At 35.2% G+C, this 15,294-nt stretch overlaps 1 protein-coding gene across 12 annotated transcripts in view; it reads right to left on the bottom strand.

The window, feature by feature from the left end:
- The window catches only part of OXR1 (oxidation resistance 1), a 477,189-nt gene that overhangs the window by 71,542 nt on the left and 390,353 nt on the right, over positions 1-15,294 (bottom strand). For all 12 annotated transcript variants that reach the window (XM_008001339.3, XM_008001336.3, XM_073018312.1 and 9 more), the window contains one exon: positions 2,709-2,791. In XM_008001339.3, coding sequence (XP_007999530.2) covers positions 2,709-2,791 — 83 coding nt within the window. The remainder of the gene's footprint in view (positions 1-2,708; positions 2,792-15,294) is intronic.

Below are 15,294 nucleotides of genomic sequence, written 5' to 3'. Positions count from 1 at the left end.
TAAGAGGCAGAAAAGTATAATATATTTGTGGGATACTATCCTCTTCCTCCTAAACCATCCAGAGTAGATCCATGAAGCACAAAGTTTTAGGAAGGTGATTACATGGAGTTAAGTTTCTAAAAAGGATAAACAGGCATTTAGAGGTCAGACATGGTGGACCATGCCTGTAATTCCAGCATTTTGGGAGGCTGAGGTGGGTGGATTGCTTAAGCCCAGGAGTCCAAGACCAGCTTGGACAACATGGCAAAATCCCATCTTGACAAAAAACACAAAAATTAGTTGGGCATGGTGGTGCATGCCTGTAGTCCCAGCTACTCAGGAAGCTGAGGTGGGAGGATCACCTGAGCCTGGAAAGTTGAGGCTGCAGTGAGTTGTGATAGCACCACTGCACTCCAGCCTGGGTGACAAAGCAAGACCCTGTCTCCAAAAAAAAAAAAAAAAAAAAAAAAAGGCATTTAGAATTAGGTTATAGAAGATTTCAAAAGTCAGGAAAAGCAGGTGTGTGTGCATTTGTTTGTGTATGTAAAATAATAATATACATATTTTCCTTAACGGTTTTATAAAACCAAATTTATGCCAAATATTTGGGTTAATACAATAATAATCTAGTTCTGCCTATATCCTTCTATGCAAACTTCCCCATCTACACAATGTACTGATATAAAACCTATGTTACTGAAATAATATGATAATATATATGAAAGGTCTCTGTAAACAAATGATATTTTACAGTAACATCTGTAAGTTTACCAAGTACTTTCATATTAATAATCACACATTTTATTCTCACCATGATTCTATTAAATGAGACAATGAAGGTAACAAAACAGCCCAAGTGGCATCTCATATTACTGGCATCAGAGCTAGAATTAATGGAACAAGAAAGAGAATGGATGCAGAAAAACAAAGACAAGGTTTAAAGTAATAAAAATGTAAAGAAAGAAATTAAGGTACAAAATTTCAACTAAGACTCAAGAAGACATTCATAGATTGAATGGAGTTGTGGTGACAGCAGCAGTAGTAGGTCAGGGAAGCAAATGTGAGTGAGCAAACTGATGCTGACTCTAAACACTGCAACCTGAATAAATAACAAACTGAAAGGGAATGGAAATGAGAAAATCAGGAATTGTGGATGGGGAAGAAGAATTGGTAAGAGGTTTGTCATAATTTGCTTAGATGAAGTGATAGTAGGAAATGCAAGCAACTAGAAAGGTAGGCATAGAAAAAAAGTTTGGGTCTCACTCCACATAGATTTGAAAGTTCTTAAGCACTCCAAGTAATAGAATGTCAACAGAAAAGCAAAAAGAAACAAGGGACCACTCACATTGGGAATTAAGAGGAGGCAAACACCCAGCAAAGTAGACAGAAGATACAATCAAACTAATAGCAAAGTCAGTGAAGCATAATGATAGCAAAATGTAGTACAATTGGTTTCAATAATAAATTAGAGTTCTGGAGAAAGAAAATAGAGAAAGGAGGAGAAAATGCAATCAAAGATAATTACCAATAATTTTTCTAGAATTTATGAGTGACATGATTTCTTAGACTGAAGAAACACAATAAACATGGTAAAAACATGTTTAAATCTAAATTTTTCATATTGGCACTGCAGAATTGTAAAGACAAAGAAGAAATTTTAAAGGTTACCTATAAAAAACTTATTTGAACTTATTTTCTTAATTATGCGGAGAAGGTACAAACACATGCAATTTGAGTTTAAAATATGCTATGAGATTATCTTGATATTAGTAAATTTTATTTCATCCTAAATTATCTGATTCCTAACCTTTTAAAATTATTTATAATCTCAAACTGTCCGCTATATACTAATAGTATATTAAAATAGAGTATAACTTAGAATTTTAATAATTTGTTCAATTTTAAAGATGCATAGAAAACAACTAAGATTCAAACCAAGACTGGACGGTTTCATAATGACACAAACGCTAAATTAATGTTTAAAATTGCTGTTCTCCTTAATACAGTTATGTTAGAAAAACACAAAATAACAAAATCAAGCTCAGTTAAAAGTGCTTTACAACACGTTAACATTATCTAAATAAACAATCTTTACATTCAATCAAATAAGCAGCATACCATACACCAAAGCTGATTTCTCACTCCAGTTTCCCAGAGTAATCAGAAATGTGAAAAGCCAGGTGACTGCAGGGAGATTTGAAGTTCATTTCAAGAGTACAGAAAAAAAAAAAAAAAAAAAAAAAAAGCTCAATTTTTAGAGCTAAAGGCAGTTAGCTATAAATAAATACAAATGATTTAATGTGGAAGGTTACACTGGAAGATTAACATCAACTTGTCTTTTATGTATCCCATCTGCCATTATAATTATCACTAGCACTGCTGGGAATATAATGAGGATCACATTTTTGAAAAGATAAATATTTTCCTAAAAGCCTAACCTAATAAAAATTATTGGTCCACGGGAACTCTCTCAGTAAATTATCATCTATATTAAATTAAATTTTCTAGGCTAACTACCTTTGTGTCTCAGTAAAATTTATCCTTAAAGAGAAAAAAAAAAAACTAAAAACTTAAGTATTACTATTAATAAAACAATTATCCAAAGTGAAATACAGATTTTTAAAAATAAGGCAATTAACAATGCTTTTCTTATTTATAGCATAAACAGAGAATGTCTTAAAGAAGACTTTTACAAAGAAAAATAGCTTTTTCGAAAGCAAATAACTTACAGTATACTCAATAGTCCCTTTAGGTTTCTGAAAAGACATTCGTCTCCCATCTTTCTTGTCTAGGGTCTTCTTTTGGCCAGTGTCTGGAAAAAAAAAAGGTAAAATTCCTATTAAATTCATCTTTCTTTCAGAGTAACGTCAAGGACTACCAAATAGAGCTCTTTGGGCAGATGTCTAATTTACTAGTAATACAGCTTACTCCCTGCGATTCTCTGCTGTAAACAAGCAACTGTCAAAAAAAAAGGAACTGAACTTCCTACTTGCTTGCTGTAGGAACCTGACCAATATGAACCACTAGAATAATTGCAAGTCAACACAAAACATAATTGTCAACAGAAAGGAAGTCATTAAAAATTAAATTACAGACCATTTATTTCAACATATTTAACCTGATTATAATACCACATTTCAAGATATATTATATATTTTAAAAATACATCTTTCAAGATACATATTATTATTATCCAAATAAGAAACTGTAACATTAGTTATCACAGGAAAAAATTTTTCTACAAGTCATAATGAAAAATAGTCTTCTCTATGGAATTAAATTATGAACTTTCAAATTAACATGCCATGAAGTTAAATCAAGGTGTGCTTTTATACATAAACATACATTTGAACATTTAATTTCAGATTGAATGCCAATTATTAATATTTTTCATTTGCTTATCAAGACTTCCTTGAATGTTTCCTTATTATCAAGATTAGGGAAACTGTTTTCCTTTAAATTTTGTGTGTTAACCTTCTCATCTATACTTCATGTAATAACAACACTGAATTGATAAAACACCACTCCTACCTAAACATAAAAATTACTAAAATGAAAATCTCTAAAAAACTAAATAAATCACAAAATTAAAGAAGACAGTAAACATGGCAAAATGCTATATTTACTTTACCCTCAAAATTTACCAAAATTAAAAACTATAGTCTTCAAAGAAACTTTAGTTCAACCTAAGACCATATAATCTAGAAAATATCTATTTCATTGTTCTCCCTCTATCTAAACTTAAATGGCATTTTGATCACACAAGAATTTATGTTGACCTAATTATCTCAGTTGTTGGGTATATGGTTTTAAACAAGTACTAAAAAATAATAATAATAAAATCAAAATCCCCAAAAAGGACGGTTACCTCTGCAATGCTTTAAAAAACTATCCTAATACCTTCCTGACCACCCAGCTAACCCAAGTCCCTGTGATTAGTCACACAGCATCTTTATGTCTCCTTCACAGCATCTGGCAGAGTGTTAATATTTGTGTTTTAAATATCTTCCACTAAACTGTAACCTCCAAAACACTGCCTTTCTTCCACAAAGCCTCCTCAGTGCCCAACTAGGGGCCTGACACATGGCAAGCATCTAATGAAGTAATGTTCTGAAGCAACAACTTGAACTATACCTTGAACTACCAAAATTATTATAAACTGCCATTAATTTTCCATAAAGAAAAGCAGAGAAAGAATTATGGTTCATCCATTACAACTCTAGGAAAAAAAGTATGCAGAGATACACACACACACACACACACACACACAACTTGTGTATCCTAAATATTTAAATAACTCTTAAAAACTAGGGAAAAATAATGCAGGTGAAAATATGCACAAAAGATATAATCACAGACAATGCACAAGATGATGTAAAAATGTCCCTAAACATGTAATAATGTTGTTCAATCTCACTCATAATTAAATAAATGAAAATTTAAACTAAACCGAAATATCATTTCACACCTATCAGGTTGGTAAAAATTCAAAAGAAGTTTGGTCACATACTGTTTGACAGTAGGAAATGAGATATTCTACATTCCTGGGGGTAATGCAATATGGTAGAATTTTTATAAAGAAGAATATTATTTTTGCTTATCAAAATATTCTAATTCTTCTACACTGAATAGTTTACATTTAAATTTGCTTCTCTAATGAGAAAATGAAAGCATTAAAATTATTTTAAGATAAAATAAGTTTTAAAGAATTTATTTGTATTTTAAATAATTTAAAATGTATTAAAATAAAATTTAATCTATTTTTAAATATTTACAAGTATTAAATAATTTTTAAATAATTTCTTTAAACAGTAAACAACCAAAAGCACTCCTCATTTTGCAATTTAAACTTCTCAAGCAATGCAATATACAATTACAGATTACTTTTAGCTAATAACATACCCTTCCTTAATTGATTTTAGGAGTAACCCTTAGTTTGTATTTACTTTGCCTAATAGTTTCTCCATCTGTGTTTCATAATATCCCAAGAATTCATTAAACATGTTTGCAAGTTTGCAACACATCTGTAATTTTCAAGAGCTCACCACAGAATGCAGTTCAGGGCAAGAAAACTAAAGTACCAATTTTCTACAGTTTAAAGTTTGAAAAACAAATGGAAAATATTCTCTTTACTAATTAAAAATTATAAAATATTATGCAATAATTATATAAAAACAGTTCTAAATTTTAATAATATTAAAATGTTTATTCACAGATATAAATACCAAAGCACATAAACTTTTTTCTTCCATCAATATGAAAATACAATCAAATAATCACAACATTTCAGAGTAGCTAGAGAAAAAGGCCAGGTCACCTACAAAGGCAAGTCCATCAGACTAACAGCAGACCTCTCAGCTGAAACCCTGCAAGCCAGAAGAGATTGGGGGCCAATATTCATCACTCTTAAAGAAAAAAAATTCCAACCCAGAATTTCACATCTGGCCAAATTAAGCTATATAAGGGAAGGAGAAGTAAGATCCTTCCCATAAGAGCAAATACTGAGAGTATTGGTTACCACCAGAAATGCCTTAAAAGAACCCTAAAATATGGAAAGGAAAGACCATTAAACTTTTTCTCAGAATATTGTTTCCATATTCTTTGCATATTCTTTGTCTAATATTAATGTACCACTTTTCTTTTCATTAGTGTCTGCTTTTTCTTTCTACTCTCAACATTTCTGTATTCTTATGTATTAGTCCATTCTCACACTGCTATAAAGAACTGCTCAAGACTGGATAATCTAGAAAGGGAAGAGCTTTAATTGACTGACAGTTCCACATGGTTAGGGAGGTCTCAGCTTAACTGTCATAGCAGAAGGCAAAGGGGAACCAGGCACCTTCTTCACAAGGCAGCATGAGGAAGAATGAATTCAGAAGGAACTATCAAACACTTATAAAACCATCAGATCTCAGGAGAACTCACTATCACAAGAACAGCACTAGGGAAACCACCCCCATGATCCAATTACCTCCACCTGGTTTCTCCCTTAACACATGGAGAGTATCAGGATAATATTTCAAGATGAGATTTGGGTGGGGACACAAAGCCAAACCATATCATTCTGACCCTGGCCCCTCCCAAAGCTCATGTCCCTTTCACACTTCAAAACCAATCATGCCTTCCCAACAGTCTCCCATAGTCTTAATTCATTCCAGCATTAACCCTAAAGTCCAAGTGCAAAGTCTTATCTGAGACAAGGCAAGTTCCTTCTGCCTATAAAGCCTGTAAAATCAAAAGCAACTTAGTTACTTCCAAGACACAATGTGGGTACAGACATTGGGTAAATGTCTCTGTTCCAAATGGTAGAAATTAGCCAAACCAAAGGGACTACAGGTCCCATGCAAGTCCAAAATCCAGCAGGGAAGTCATTAAATCTTAAAAGTTTCAAAATAATCTCCTTTGATTCCATGTCTCACATCCAGGTCACACTGATGCAAGAGGTGAGCTCGCATGGCCTTGAGTGGTTCCACCCCTGTGGCTTGGTAGGGTACAGCCCTGCTTCCAGCTGCTTTCACTGGCTAGCATTGAGTGTCTACAACTTTTCCAGGTGCACAGTGCAAGTTGTCAGTGGATTTACCATTCTGAGGTCTGGAGGAAGGTATGCCTCTTCTCACAGCTCCACTGGGAGACTCTGTGTGGGGGCTCTGACCCCACATTTTCCTTCTGCACTGCCCTAGCAGAGGTTCTCCAAGAGGGCTCCACCCCTACAGCAAACTTCTGCCTGGACATCCAGGCATTTCCATACATCCTCCGAAATTCAGACATAGATTCCCAAACCTCAATTCTTGACTTCTGGCACCCACAGGCCCACCACCACATGTAAGCTGCCAAGGCTTAGGACTTGCATCCTCTAAATAAATGGCCTGGGCTGTATGTTGGTCCTTTTTAGCCACAGCTGGGATGCAGGGCACTGAGTCCTGAGACTGCACAAAACAGCAAGGCCCTGGATCTGGCCCATGAAACCATTTTTTTCTTCCTAAGCCTCCAGGCCTGTGATGGGAAGGGGAACCACAAAGGTCTCTGACATGTCCTTGAAACATTTTACCCATTGTCTTGGTGATTAACATTTGCCTCCTCGTTACTTAAGTATCTGCAGCTGGCTTGAATTTCTCCTCAGAAACAGGTTTTTCTTTTCTATTGCATTGTCAGGCTGCAAATTTTCCAAACTTTTCAGCTCTGGTTCCCTTTTAAACATAAGTTTCAATTCCAAACCATCTCTTTGTGAATCCATAAAACTGAAAGATTTTCAGATCACCCAGGTCACCTCTTGAACACTTTGCTGCTTAGAAATTTCTTCTGCTGGATACCCTAAATCATCTCTCTCATGTTCTACATATCTCTAGGGCAGGGGCAAAATGCTACCAGTCTCTCTGAAAAGCATAGCAAGAGCCACCTTTATTCCAGTTCCCAACAAATTCCTCATCTCCATCTGAGACCACCTCAGCCTGGACTTCATTGTCCATTATCACTATCAGCATTTTGGTCAAAGCCATTCAACAAGTCTCTAGGAAGTTCCAAACCTTCCCACATCTTCCTGTCTTCTTCTGAGCCCTCCAAACTGTTCCAACCTCTGCCTGTTACCCAGTTCCAAAGTTGCTTCCACATTTTTAGGTATCTTTATAGCATTACCCCACTTTGTAGTTCCAATTTACTGTATTAGTCTGTTCTCACACTGCTATAAAGAATTGCCCAAGACACGGTAATTCTTTTTTTTGAGACAGAGTCTCACTATATTGCCCAGACTGGAGTGCAGTGGCACAATTTTGGCTCACTGTAATCTCCACCTCCCGGGTTCAAGCAATTCTTGTGCCTCAGCCTGCCAAATAGCTGGGACTACAGGCATGCACTCTGGACATTCCCTTCTGACTTACCTTTCAGTTAGGGAATTCTTTCCTCTGTGGTGTCTAATTTGCTGCTAAATCCATCCACAAAGGTTCTAATTTGAGGGGTTGTATTTTTCACTTCTAGAATATCCATTTTTCTTTCCCATAGTTTGTATCTTTCTACAAAATTTTTAATTAGGTCAACACATAGCTATTTTAAATTTGATAACTACAATATTTAGAGTTACTGTGGGTCTGTTTCTATTCTCTATTGTGTCACGTATCTTGTCACGTGCCTAATTATATTTTGTGTGCTGAACATAAAATTTGCAAAATTGTCTGAAGAAACATTTTGACATGTAGAAACTGGTGATTCTCCAGAGAGAATTAATGTTTCCTTCTGTCAAGTGCCTGAGGAGACTAGTAATACCAGATCTTATTAATTAAGTTATAGAAATTTTGATAATTTGAAGCTGAAATATCTTCCTAGGAAGGCCTAGCTACTTCGATTTATCTTTCTCCCTTATGTACAACATTTTGGGGTCCAAAGTGAGAAGAGATCACTAGGGCCACCCATCCCCTGTGATAGGCCTTGCACTCTGGCCCGGTTCCATTACACCCACAGCCTGTCAAATGCACCTTTTGGTCCCTCAGTTCCTGTTTCAGGAATCAACACTTCCCCTGGGGTAAAAAGCAATCAAACTGGAGTTCTCCCTCCTTAGACCTTTGTCCTCATTCAGATTCTATCCTACCCACACCACTTAGCTTTCTGATACTCTTAATAAAATTTGTTTGCTTTGTGTCCAGCTTTTTAAATTGTTCTCAGCAGGATAGTCTGAATTACCTAGCTTGCTATTACTAGACTCAGAAGTCCTGAAGGGCTTTCAAGCAGAGAATTAGCAGAGCAGTATAAAACCTTTAAAAAAATCATTTTGGTAAAAAATGGAAAGGCATACTGTAGCAAGTCTGTAAATAATCAGTGAAACTATTATGAGATCAGTTTTAATGTAATAAGACTCCTATTATAACTGAATATTACAATATTGATAACAGTTATGTATAAAAAGTTTGATTATTTAAAACATTGAGCTGCAAGTCAGTATTTTCAAAAATAGTAATATAGATACTAAAACTTCAAACACTTTGAAAGTGTCTTCTAAACTAAAAAAAAAAAAACAGATTGCTGATTGTAGCTTTTCTAATTATTCTATCAATAATGAGATACTAGGAAAAAAACTTGTATTTCTGACATTTCATTATTGACTCCTTATCCTATGATCAAAACAAAACAAAACCCCTCAATTTTCCCTCAAATCTAGTATCTTTTTCTAGATACTACTCCATCTTTCTGCTTCTTTTCAGTTGAATTTTTGAAAGTAGAAATCTACTTTTACTGTCATTATCTCCTACAGAATCCACAATGTGTTGCAATATCTTCTCTTCCCCAGTTCACAATCCCCACCCTAAAATGAATAAATTAAGTGGCAAATTTGATAGGCTTTTCCACTTTCATTTTATCTGATCTCTGTGAAACATCCAAGAGATTTCTTCTGCATGTTCCTCTTTCCCTTTATTTGAAAATATTTCACACTCCTCTTGGTCTCATACCCATTGATGTTCCTTTTTAATGCCTCTTTTCCTCCATCTAGATCTTAAAGTTGGCTCTCTTCTAAGTGAAAAGATCCATGATTTTTTTTAGTTTATTATTATTATTATTATTATACTTAAATTCTAGGGTACATGATATTAAAGAGCTATAGAGCCTTGCTATTTAAAGTGTGTTCCAGGGACCAGCTGCACTGACATCACCTAGAAGCTTATTGTGAATGTAAGATCTGAGGCTCAGTCTGGACCTACAGATTTACTATTGATTTGCATGCACAACACATTTGAGAGACATAGAAATAGAGCTTCTGAAGAGATCAAAGACCTGCAGACTGCGTAACTGACAGAAGAAATCGGCTTCCCTACATAACTTCCTATTTGTGACAGTTAACATCAGCAGTTTTCAAATCTCTGTCAAACTAATACAACAGTTTCTAAATTAGTCACTGTGATAGATTATATTATTGTTACTAAGCCTGTATTCCTTCCCGTTGAGGAATATAAAATATACTTCACCATCCTATTGATGTCAGACATGGCCAACTTGCTTTGCCCAATGAACCGTATGTGTCTTCCAGGTGGAAGTGCTTAGAGCCAACATTATACTCCTTAGCTCTCTTTTCTATCTCAAAACCAGAGATCTTCCATATAGTGGGTGCTCCATCAACATGTATTCCAGAAGAAAGATGTAATTCCTAAAAGATTATTCCACATAGACACATGTGGGCACATGAGTCAGGCTATTCTCATTTCTACTCTTGGTTAAATTATTATGCTTGGGAGCTTAAAAATATTATTCAACAATTCATGCATAAAAAGCAAATCATCTACTGGGGAAATGGAAAGAGTCTGGCTGGCTTGCATAAGACTTCTCTACTGAAACATTATTCAATGCTATAAGACTGAAATTATGCCACTGTATCAAAAACTCCAGAATCAAGGAGGGCATTCTAAAAGCTTCACTAGAGAATACAGAACAATAATAAGTTACAAAAAAGTGGTTGAAAAACTAAGTGTGAATGTTACAAACATGGACAATGTAAAAATAGTAAAATGAATAAATATTATGATGTGAGAAGGAGAAAAATGAGAAATGAAACTGCTACTGTCATATCAAAGCATGGTTAGACATATCCCACCTAAAACTGAAACAAGACTGTAATAACAATATCAATCTATAACTTTTTTTTTTTTTTTTTTTTTTTTAGAATTTGCTTAAATTTAGACACACTCCTTAGGAATTAATCTCTTGTGGTGAAGAAGTACTATCTTTCATTCTGTCACTCCCTCCTTCTAACCATCCATCCATTCTTCTATATGTATATACACATAGAAGAGATCTTGGCAGTAATGCCTACCCAAATATTAACAGTATCTCTGGGTGACTGGATTAGAGGTGATTATTTAAAAGTTCAGTATTTGCAACATGTGACTTATTTATATATAGTATGTATCAGGTTTATTTTAAAAATTATTTTTTTCTTATGAAAGACTGGAAGCAAATATTCTACAATATTAATGGTTCTTAATTGTGGTATGTGAAAAAAGAATGATTATAATTCCAATGGTTCATTTATTCCACAAGAACCTTGCTACACAGTCATTTCATCTTCAGCATCTTTCTCTCAGCATATAAACATGCCTTCCTTTTAGGAACTTTTCATTATAAGTCACCTCAACTTTTCTAACGTTTCAATCCTATCCAGAGGTTGGCAGAAAACTTAAACATGCATTTCTTTTATTAACTTGCATCATAAAATAGGTGCATGCCCCAAGTACTTGTAAAGAAAAAATAAAAATAAAATAAAATAAATAAAATCTGCTAAATTCATCAAGAGTTTGATTGAGAGAAATATCATTAAGGAAAACAGAATGATGTAGAGTCCTTCACATCCTAAGTCAGTACTTTTTAACCCTAGTTACATATTAGAATTCTGTAAGAAACTATGAGTGGAGATCTTAAACAGAGATTTCAAGATCAAATCTTTGATTATAATCAGATCTTGGCATCAAAATTTTTTAATGGCTACCCAGGGAATTCTAATGTGTACTCCACACTGAGACTCATTGCTATCAATGCTGCCCAATAAAACTTTCTGCAATGGTAAAAATGTTTTATATCTGCCTTGTGTAATATGGCAGCCACTAGCCATCTGTCTTTTGAGTACTTGAAATGTGTCTAGTGAGACTGAAAGCTGAATTTTAAGTTTTACTTAATTAAACTAATTTACATTAAAATAGCTACATGTGCCTAGTTACAAAGATTCTTTGCTTAGCCAAATTTTAGTCAGGCTGCTGAACCTTCTCCTACGCCTATCTGTCCACTTCCTTATAAAATCCAGTTTCAGCAAGAATCATGTTAAGGTCAGTTTAGCAGGACCCTCCCCCGATCCTGGATATCTGATTACGTTCCGTATCTGATCAGTTTTCTCATCCTCCACTGTCCAGGTGAACTCTCATCACCCTGGCCCGTCTTCAGCAAGAATCCTGGCAGGTCGGTTTCACCATCATACCCCTTATTCCTGATGTTACCTCTTAGCAATTGTCCATCCATCTATCCTTACTCTACTCCTTGGCTATAAATTCCCACTTGCCCATTTTGTATTTGGAGTTGAGCCCAATCTCTCTCCTCAACTACAAAATCTCATTGCCACAGTCCCTATACCTATTGCTATAGTCCTGAATAAATTCTGTCTTACCGTGCTTTAGGAAGTATTATCAAATAATTTTTCCTTTAACACTAGTTGCTACCATATTAGAGCAAATACAGAATCCTGAATCCAAATTTCTCAATCCAGTTCCTCATTTGTATTAACTGCAATTCAGATACTCAATAACCATATTTGCCTAGTGGCTACCAAACTGGACATCAGATACAGACCATTTTCATCACCTCAAAAAATTCTATTGAGCAGTACTCTCAAAAAATCCAAAATAAAGAATCGTAACTATCCAAAATCTATGATTTTACATTTAAAACCCACTTCTCAGTTAAGATGGACTGTTAGATAACTGCATGTTTGGATTAATTGCTTTCCCCCTGTACAGAAGTGCTTTTACTAATTTGCAGTTTAGAGCTACTCCATTGAACTACATTAAAGATTTAATGGGTTTAAAAAAATTAAAAATAGATTTTTGAAACTGAAGTCTGTACTTACTATAAAAATAAGCTTTTTGGTTTGTTTTGCTTTATTACAGAGTTCCATAAGATTTTTTTTGTTATATTCTCACTATAAGGAATAACTGTGTTTCTCCCGGCTGCCTAAGCAACAGGTTTACCTTTATCCTAGGGACACTGTGATTTATGTCTGATTACATTTCCCTCTTTCCATTTACTGCTAGAAAATAAAAGCCAATTTTTATCCTTTCTCTAATGTATGCATTTGACCTTAAAACATGTTCCTTTTTTGTACTAGTATCACCTTTTGAACAAAATTTATTAAGAGTCTCTTAATGTAAGTTTCCTAGTGGCCATGAAATAAGCCTTTATACACTGAAAAACACTATCTGCAGTCGCTTTACTTTCAATGTTAGATTTCTTGAAGTTAAAAATATAAAAACCTACTTTCCCTTAAGTCTTCTACCATAAAAAGTGCATTCTATTTATAATCTAGCAAATTTTAACACTTTCTAAGGTGCTTTAAATAGCTGACCAACTCAAACTGGAAAACTAAACATCCCTAAATAATCCTGTTATAAACATGGGTAACTAAGTTCTCTTACATATATTGCAGGTCCTTGAATAACATCGTTTGGTTATCTTTTTTTTTTTTTATAACTTTGATGAGAAAAAAAAAATCAATTCCTAGCCAAGGCCACTGTCTGTGTGGAGTTTACACATTCTACCCACATCTGTATAGGTCTTCTCCGGGTACTCTAGTTCCCTCCCACATCTAAAGATGTGCACATTAGCTTAATTAGTATGTTTAAGCTGTCCTAGTATGAATGAGTGTGTGTGTTTGTGTGTGTACATGTTTGTGTGTGATTGTGCCCTGAAGTGGAATGGTGTCCTGTCTAGGGCTGGTTCCCACTTTATGCCACGAGCAGGACAGGATCCAGCCAACAGTGACTCTGAACTGGAATAATTGAGTAAATAATTATCTTGTCGTTATTAACCTTTCTTTAATGTTTGTATAGTTCACATTTATTTCAATGTTTAACACTGGAAGTGTTTTAGGTCTTTACTTACAAGTTTGCCAATGTTTTTGTGACCAGAAATATATAGTAGGAACCTAACTCTTGTTTACATCAATTAGCATATGGTAAAATTGGTTTCTTTATACATCATTTTGCTTAAAAGTTGCAGTTTCCACAAACCTATGGATGGTGTCAAAGGAGGACTTACTATACTAAACTGCAGTTATAAATTTACTATATTCTATTTTAAACACATTGCTTCTAACAAGTAAACCTCCTGAGAACTTAAATATTAAAAAATACCTTATACTAAGTTTTAAATATAATAAATGTTAAGTTCTTAAACATTCCAGTGGTTTCTAAGTTTAGCCAAATTGTTGCACCTTTCAACTTAAAATCCCAAGTCAAAAAACAAATATGCAAGTATGCATTTTAAATTATACTCCTAAGACTAATTTGTTGGGCACTTTTATAGGCCTAATTCTCTGAAACACAACAAATACCTTAAAGACCAAGTACACTGATTATTCCTAGACTTAAAACAAAACTATTAATATAAGCATTTAATAAATTTCATCGTTTCTATATTTACTTCTAACCTTCTCATGGATAAAAGACTTACCCACTAAGAAAAGCGTGGTTCCCAGACCAGCAGCATCAGCATTACTTGAGAACTTGTTAGAAATGCAAATTCTCAGCCACACAGAATCACAAATTCTAGCAGAGGTATCCAACAATGTTTTCCTAACAAGCCCTTCAGGAGATGATTCTGTTGCATGCTAAAGTTTGAGAATCATCTGCTTATTTTAGAGGCAGTTTTGCTCTAGAACACAGATAATACAGAACTTCCTATCAGCTATCCTGTGAGATGAGCAGCAATTCTAAAACAGGCAAATCAACTTCATGCCTGAGAACCACTGAACTAAATGAAACACTATTAAGGAAGGCTAACTAGCTGGGAGTCACCATTAGAATCCACTGAGGTTGCGATCAAGTAGAGAGTATTCTCTTCCTCCCAACCTAGCTTTAGGAAAAGAGACTAAAACCGGAGCCAGCTAGGGTTATCTTTACCAACACTGAGTTTTTTGTTTTGTGGTGGTGGTGGTGGTGGTGGTGGTGGTGGTGGTTTTTGTGGTGGTGGTTACACAGTTACTGTAACAACTGGTATATTCCAGGTCCCTTAGAGCAGTGGTCCCCAACCTTTATGGCACCAGAGACCGGTTTCATGGAAGACTATGGACTATGGACACGTGGGCAAGGGCTGGGGGATGGGGAGAGAGATGGTTTCTCGATGAAACTGTTCCACCTCAGATCATCAGGGATCAGACCTTGCATGTGCAGTTCACAACAAAGTTCACACTCCTATGAGAATCTAATGTCCCCACTGATCTACCAGGAGGCAGAGCTCAGGCAGTAATGCTGGCTCGCCTGCTGCTCACCTCCCGCTGTGCAGCCTGGTTCCTAACAGGCCATGGACCAGAGCTGGGGACCCCTGTCTTAGAGGCACTTGTTCTTCCTGGGTTCAAGATAAGCCATCATCTAACTCTTTTTTCTTTTTTTTTTTTTGAGACAGAGTTTCACTCTTTTGTCCAGGTTGGAGTGAAGTGGCGTGATCTCAGTTCACTGCAACCTCCATCCCACTGGGTTCAAGTGACTCTCCTGCTTCAGACTCCCAAGTAGCTGGGATTACAGGCATGCGCCACCATGCCTGACTAATTTTTGTATTCTTGGTAGAGACAGGGTTTCG

Source organism: Chlorocebus sabaeus, chromosome 8 (genome assembly GCF_047675955.1).
Source record: "Chlorocebus sabaeus isolate Y175 chromosome 8, mChlSab1.0.hap1, whole genome shotgun sequence".
NCBI lineage: Eukaryota > Metazoa > Chordata > Mammalia > Primates > Cercopithecidae > Chlorocebus > Chlorocebus sabaeus.
Note: the sequence above shows the minus strand (reverse complement) of the source record. Positions and strands in the feature narration are given on the sequence as shown.